This window comes from Apodemus sylvaticus, chromosome 1 (assembly GCF_947179515.1).
Source record: "Apodemus sylvaticus chromosome 1, mApoSyl1.1, whole genome shotgun sequence".
Taxonomy (NCBI): domain Eukaryota; kingdom Metazoa; phylum Chordata; class Mammalia; order Rodentia; family Muridae; genus Apodemus; species Apodemus sylvaticus.
The window spans coordinates 202,217,181-202,224,518 of NC_067472.1; the positions used below are offsets into that span (position 1 = coordinate 202,217,181).

At 60.4% G+C, this 7,338-nt stretch overlaps 1 protein-coding gene across 2 annotated transcripts; it reads right to left on the bottom strand.

The window, feature by feature from the left end:
• Positions 1-272: 272 nt before the first annotated feature.
• Positions 273-7,159, bottom strand: Dmwd (DM1 locus, WD repeat containing). Of its 2 annotated transcripts, XM_052171957.1 has the most exons (5): positions 6,544-7,158; positions 4,971-5,153; positions 1,740-2,999; positions 1,038-1,112; positions 273-790 (listed from the first exon to the last, which is right to left on the bottom strand). In XM_052171957.1, exons 1-5 carry the CDS (start codon positions 6,973-6,975, stop codon positions 743-745), a joined length of 1,998 nt encoding a protein of 665 aa, XP_052027917.1. In that variant the 5' UTR covers positions 6,976-7,158; the 3' UTR covers positions 273-742. The 2 variants fall into 2 exon arrangements, with proteins under 2 accessions (XP_052027917.1, XP_052027918.1); XM_052171958.1 differs by lacking the exon at positions 1,038-1,112 and having other exon boundaries at positions 6,544-7,159.
• Positions 7,160-7,338: the final 179 nt, after the last annotated feature.

Here is a 7,338-nt window from a genome sequence, read left to right on the forward strand (position 1 = left end):
AGATCAACTCCCAGCATCCTTCTCTCCCCCAAGGAGAGCACGCTTGGATAGTCCTGGTGCTTAAAACAAGTTTCAAATACCTTCAAGGACCTAGTAAGAAGGCCATCTCAGCCTCTTGATTCTGGGGTCGAAACTTATCTCCCAGAGGGCTCTCGGCCCAGGGCTAGGGGATGGGGAGGCAGCGAAGATGGAAGATGGGCTTCCGTTGGTTAGAGCACAGCTCAGAGGCCAAGTACCGCCACACCACCCGACTCGGCCCCAGGGAACATAAACACTGTGCAAACAAGGACTTTAGTATAAATAAGAGGTCCAGGGGGACAGGGAGGGCCCTGGGGGCTTCCATAATTTAACACTTTCAAAAGCACAGGCCATAGCAAGGGGTGGGGTTTGGGCTGGAGGAGGAATACCCCCTGCCTGCCCTCTCCCCCAGGGGTACTGTGGAGCAGCTGTTGTGGGCCAAGTCTCCCCCAGGAGTGCACAGTCACATGCTGGGACAGGGATGTGGTTAACACTGATGTTTCAGAGAACAGGTCATTGTACTTGGCAGTGGTGGAGGACAGGGCCAAGGCCACACAGGCCAGGACATCTCCATAGCTGGGCCAACCTGGGGAACCCCCAGTATTTGTGCAGGGCGGGGCTTGGAGCAGTCCTTCCGCCATGATTAGTCTTGTTAATACAGTGATCCTTGAGGTCAGAAGGGAGGGTTATGGCTAGGAGACCGGGGACATGGGACATCCACGTTTCACACCACAGTGCCGCTGGGGGAGCTGCCTGGTTGGGAGGAGATGCCCTGGGGAGGACAAGAGGGAGAAAGCTGGATTAGACAACCCTGGGCTCCTGCCAGGCTGAGAGGAGCCGCCCTCGCCCCTCAGGCCTGGAGTCGCTGTCCTAGCTGGGAACAGGCAGCTCAGTGGCCTTCTCTGACCCAGGGCACAGCTTCCACAGTAATATGGCCCCAGGTGACCTGGACAGATGGGAGGACAGTGGAGAGGAAAGGGAGAAACTGGGGTGCACTTGCAGCTGGGGGGCTGTCCTACCTCTACAACTGACTTGCTGGGCGGCCTGGGCCAACTTGCTTCCCCTGCCTGGGCCTCGGTCTCCTCGCCTGTGAACTGGGGAGACAGAGGGGCGTCTGAGAACTCGGTCAGCTCCCGGCCTGCTCCCCTGGCAGCTGCTGCAGCCGCCCTGCGTTGTAAGCTTCTAGACTCCAACCTTCCAGAGGAAGGATCTGAGGGACTGAAGGCAGGGTGGGCCCTACTCGCTGAGACCACATGCTTAAGGGCAGACAGCCCAGACCCAGCCTAACCAGGTGACAGGCCTGCTCCTCACTGACTTGAGAGCACAGCCACCAGAGAGCCCATCTGTGAGACTGTGACGGGGACCACACAGCAGCAAGAGCAGTGCAGACCTGGACCCTGGCTGACTGCCATCCAGGCCTTCAGCAGCTGGCTCAGAAACAGAAGTGGGCCTCAGCTCAATCACATCCTTAGACCGTCAGCCCTAAAGAAGCTTTCACCATTTAAAATCCAGATTTCCCACAAACACAGGTTCTGCCTTGAGTGTTAAGCATGGGTGACCACGCAGGCCAGGGGAGGCCCTGCAGATGGCCACCTGTGCTCCCCACCATCCTGCCTCCTATACCTGACTGCCCTGCTGACCGACACCTGGCATCTGGGAGGCCCACCATTCAGAAAGGGACAGGACTGGTGGCCCCGAGCGCGCGGGCAGCAGACACTCACCGCCTTGCCTGGCCGGGCCCAGGTGCAGATGAGGCCCTCCTGGCAGGCGGTGATGATGCAATCCTCCAGGAACAGCAGCACGGTCAGGCGCTCCTGAGCGATCTTCTTGCACACGAGAGGCTCCAGCAGCGGCACCTCGTGGATCCGCGGGCACAGTGCCGTGCCCAGCACCTTGGCCGGGTCCAGGCGGCTGCGGGGCGCGGGGCCGCCGAGCTTGTCACTGCTGCTGTTGCCCCCGCTGCCCCCACGGCTGATGTTCCCCAGGCTGTGGTAGCGCTTGTGCTCCTTCTCAGACCCCCGGTCCCGCCGCTCCTGCAGGGTCAGTGTGGCAAAGCGGCCAATGCTGAACGGTATGCCAGGCTCCATCGCTGCGCCAGGCCCACCAGCCTTGCCGCCACCAGCTGGGTGTGGGAGGCTGTTGGACCGAGACAGGGAGCGGGGCAGGGGGCCTGCACCTGTCTCTCCGGCCCGAGAACTACCAGAAGCTGGTGGGGTGGCACCAGGTGTGCCTGGAAGGGTGCGGGTGCGGGCCAGGGACGGATGAGGGGACAGCACATCTTCCGTGAGGTCCCACAGGCAGAACTGTGTGTCCTGGCCCGCTGAGCCAAAGCGGTATGTGATGGAGCCAGCCTTGGGCAGTGGGGACACTGGGGCTCCTGGGTCTGAGCTGGGGAGCTCGGGCTCCTCCTCTTCAGCACTGGGATCTCCATCAGCATTGGCTGGTGCTGCCTCCTCTGAGCGAGTGGTATAGGGGTCAAAGGCCACAGCGTTAACCCAGGACTTGTGGCCATGGCCTCGAGCCACCACGCGACCCTCCGTGAAGGACCATACAGTGACCAAGTCATCTTCCCCTCCTGTCACCACGTAGCGGCCATCAGGGCTCCAGCACACGCACAGCAGACCCCCAAAGTAGCTCTTCATGAGCCCACGCAGAAGCATGCTGTCAAAGTGGAAGACACGCAGGCAGCCATCCTGGCTGACGCAGGCTAGGTGTCGGCCATCAGGTGAGAATGCAAACTCGTTGAGGGGCCCCTCACCCACTGCCCACTTGGCTAGCGGATTGCGGGGTGCCTTGCTTTTGGCTGCATAGACAGCAAAGCCCTCACCCTGTTTCAGCAGGCTATACTGGGGTGGGGTGGAGGCGCAGGGGTGGCTGACGTTGTAGAGGTACAGGTGGCCACTGGCATGAGAAGCAAGGAACAGACTCTCTGACTCAGGCAGCCACTTCAAATATGTCACCTTGGTCTTGTCAATCAGCCGCTGCAAAGGGAACAACAGGGTGGGGTTGGGAAGGGTGAGTATTCCTGACAGGCCGCGTCTTACCCTGGAGCCCAGCTGTCCCACTGACGGGGATGAAGGCAGGGTGGCCCAGGGACCGGGAAGGGCCGCCAGTGTGGAGCTCCACGGCCTCCACTGCCCTCCACCCACTCCGCTGGGGCTCTGTCTGCACTGTCAGCCAAAAGGCAAGAACTTCAATTCCAGAATACCAGTGTCCCCTGAGAAAGGATCTCTGTCACTAGTCTGGCCCCAGCAGCTGGAATAGCAATGTCCCTGCGCAAACTGACGGCAACCCCGCCTCTGAGCCACACACGTCCAAACTCTCCAAGCGCCTCTCCTCTACCCACAAGGCAGTCTAAGCTTCCATCAGAAGCCCTGGCCTTCCAGAGCGAGGTGTGCCCGCAGCCCAGGCGCTCAGCCCACTCTCAGCACCACAGTGCCTGAGTGCTGGCCCCACACCCAGAGCTGTCTCCTCCTCCATGGTCTGTGTGAGAGGCGGCCCCGAGCATTGCCTGCCTGAAGCCCTCAGCTTGAGGCAGTCACTATGATGACCCCACTTCTCTCCTGGGACCAAGCTGCTTCCCGCTCAGAGCCTACAGAACCACCAGGTCACCAACCATCTCCAGCCTGCGGCTCAGGCCCAGCGGTGAGTGCAAGGTCACTCCTCAGACTCCTGCTGAGGACGAGGGCACGGCCCTTCCTATGGCTTTCCAGGACAGCCCAAGCAGCGCCTCCTGTTCCTTCTCAGAACACATCTTCTGTCTTCTCTCCCTTAACCACTACCCTGGCAACCCGGCCCAATGGCTGTCCTGTTTGGAGGAGTTTATCTAAGATGTTCCTTCTATTCTGTAGCCCAGGCAGACCTTGAACTTTTAATCCTCGTGTCTCAGCCTCCCACATAGTTGCGCTAACAGCCCAGTGCTATAAGCCCAGCCCTTTCTCTCTTACTTAAATGGCCGTCTCTGGAGACTTCTGTGCCTCCTTCCAGTCTCACATCGAATGCCAGCCACTGGCTGACGGGCTGCAGGACACCTGATGAGTCTGTGCGACCTGATGCCCGGCCTGATGGAGCGGGGCAGGCCTTCTGCCTGCTCACTGAGCTACACTGGACAGAGGACGGCGCAGGAGGGCCGCTGCTGTGAGCAGGCCCTGGGCTGAGGCGCTCCCCGCTGCACTTCCTCACTCCCTTCAGCACTCTCCTACTCTGAGAGCATTTGTGGGTCGCCCCCTGGACCAGAGCCAGGACACAGAGCACACGGCCTGCCCTGCTGCTGTTAAGGTCCCCAGGCTCCTTCGAAGCTGGGCTAGCAAGTCCTAGTGAATGACTTTAGACAGGCCTGTGAGAAACGGACACAAATCCTACTTTGCAGAAAAAAAATTAAGGCTCAGAGAACAAATCACTTTCCCCAAACCACACAGTAAGTCAATGATACAGGAGGAACTAGAATACAAAGAGCAAAGAGCCCAGAATTTGAAACTAGCAAGATTATCAAAACACATCCCTGTGGTGGTGGCGGCGGCGGCGCACGCCTGTAATCCCAGCACTTGGGAGGCAGAGGCAGGTGGATTTCTGAGTTCGAGGCCAGCCTGGTCTACAGAGTGCGTTCCAGGACAGCCAGGGCTACACAGAGAAACCCTGTCTCAAAAACAAAAAACAAAAAACAAAACAAAACAAAAAAAATCCCAAGTGACCATGAGCCTCAGTCTTGTCATCTTTGAGACGACACTGTTCTTTCTTATCCATCAGTGGTCGACAGCCCAAGCAGTAAAGCATCCTTCCAGCATAGGGCTGGCCCAGCAGAAATCTGGGAAACAGAAGCACAGTGCCCCCCCCAGCTGTCTGCCTCCCCTCCCTCCCTCTCTGCCCCGCCCTCTCAAGCCTCTCCTGCCTCCAGGCAGCTTAGTGCAGGGGGCGGTAAAGGAGAGGGGTAGTTCCCAGTTCCCGTCAGTCACCTCTTCGTTGAATAGCTTGCTGGTGTCCTTCTTGATGAGGTCCAGGTACTGCACCTGGCCGGCAGAGAAGCCCACCAGCAGGGAGATGGTCTCTGTGGCCGCAGTGAACTGGTTGAAGTCGTGGCAGGTGGGCTGGGTCCCCTTGTAGATCCGCTTGTCGATGGGCTTGGTGACATCAATGGACTTGAACCATGGGAGGAGACGAGTAAGCGGGTTAGAGCGGGGAGAGGAAGGAAGGGGAGCTGAGGTCGAGGAAACCACCAAGAGGAAGCAGGGTAACCTCGGGGGAAGTGGGGAGCTGGGTGGAGAGGAACAGGCAACCACAGGCAGGGAGGGATTCACACCCAGGACAGCACACACACACACCCAGGACAGCACACACACGTTCCCATGCACATGATCACAGCACCCAGTCAAGACCACAGAGCATTTCCAGTTGTAATTCAGGGACACTTGCCCACAGCATCGGGGATCAGAGCCCCCAGGCCTGGAGCTGACTCCTCCAGTCTTCCCAGCCGCCACCACAGCAGCAGCACTGGTAGGACATGCTAAGACCTCCCAGACCCAAGCACACAAAAACCCCAACATTTTAGGATTTCTTTCATTTTTTCCTATACGTACGTGTAGCATGCGCCTGTGTGGCTGTTGGGCATAGTGCATGCGGATGTGGAGGTCAGAGGTCAGCACTGAGCAGCCTTCTCTGTGGCTCTGCACCTTACATTTGGCTCTCACTGAACCCCGAGCTCATCCCTCAGCTACACTGAGGCCAGGGAGCCCAGAGGCTCCTTTGCTCTTGTCTGTGCTCCCTGGGCGGCGGTTGCACACTCAAGCAGCCTTTTACAGGGGTCCTCACGCTTTCAAAACACACATGCCATCCACAGAGCCATCTCCAAAGCCTGGAGTCCCTAAACTCCAGGACGGCTGTCATAGTTCAGACAGCCGTCAGTCATTGCAGTCCCTCACATTTTGTGTACACAATCACCACTGGAGTCTCAGGATCCCCACCTCTCTCTCTCTCCCCCACTCCCTCGCTTCACCCTCCTTCTAGGGTTGCTTTACAGGTACCTGTCACACCTAGGGACATCCCCTGCCAGGAACCCCATCAATTCAGAGCTCCCACCAGCTTTTCCAAGGTCATTATTCAGCACCTTCTTTAGGAGCTCAGCCACCTGTTGCTTTGCCCGGCGGCCCCATGCTACGCCTCCCGTCCTCCTGCCTTTGGTCTGTAAGACTCCCGTCACTCCTGGGTCTGGCAGGTCTTAAGACTCCCTCCAACACGCCCAGAACGCAGTATGCATTTCTGCGTTCGCCATCCCCCTGGGCCTGCATCCTCTTAGGATTCCCCACTGCCTGCAGAATGCCTGTCACCTCGGAAACCGTGACCCCCTCCCCCATTTCCTCCCAGAAGCTCCATCACGTCCTGAACACTCACTCACTCTCAAGAACCCCCACGCAAAGATTCCCCTGCAACCTCTCAGGGCTCCATTAGCTCCAGGCTCCCCTGGGATGCCGACCCGAGCTCGGGGCCTTCGGTCACTCTGGCCCGCGGGTCCCCACAGAGCAGAGCACTCACCCGCTGGCTCCCGCGGCGGCAGCAGCCGGGGTAGAAGTAAAGCTCACGGCCCAGGTTGAAGCAGACGCGGTCTCCTCCCGCGCCCAGTCCCGAGGGCGTGGAGGGCGGCTCCCCAGAGCCATCGGGGTCGCCTAGGCGCACCAGGCTGAGGCGGACGGCGGGCAGCGCGGGCCCGGGCCCAGGGCCGGCGGGCGGCGGGGACGACGCGGGACCCGCGGCGCCAGGCCCGGAGGCTGCGGCGGGCCCGGGCGGCGGCTGGGTGGGCTGCGGCGGCGCCGGGGTCTGAGCGGAGGTCGGGCCCGACCTGCGCGTCGCGTCGCCGGGAAGCAGCTTGTAGAAGCCCTCGCGGGTGCGAAACTGCGACTTGATCTCCGCGCAGTCACCCATGGCGGCGCTGGGGCCCGGGCCACCCTCCGCGCCGCCCGCCGCCATCTTGGCCGCCCCCCGGGCCGCGCCGCAGCCAGACCGCCTACCGCCGGACCCCCCAGCCGGAAGCTGCGGGGCTAGCACCGGAAGCGGTCGGGTTGTCGTCCGGGTGATGCCTCTACGATTGGCACCCAGAGCCGGAGGCGGGAGAAGCGGGACAGTTGCTGAGGTAACGGCTCTGGAGCTGTGGGCGTGGACAAGATGTGGGCGTGGTCAAGGCGACAGACGCTCGCTTGTGGTTGGCTACGAGGCGTGATCGTGGGGAACGCCCCTAGACTCTAAGAACAGCGCCCTGGGAACCGTTTGCCCAGCAACGGAGACACCTCGAAGCCTGATCGGAAGCCTCGTGCTGTTACAGCTGGCTCCAAG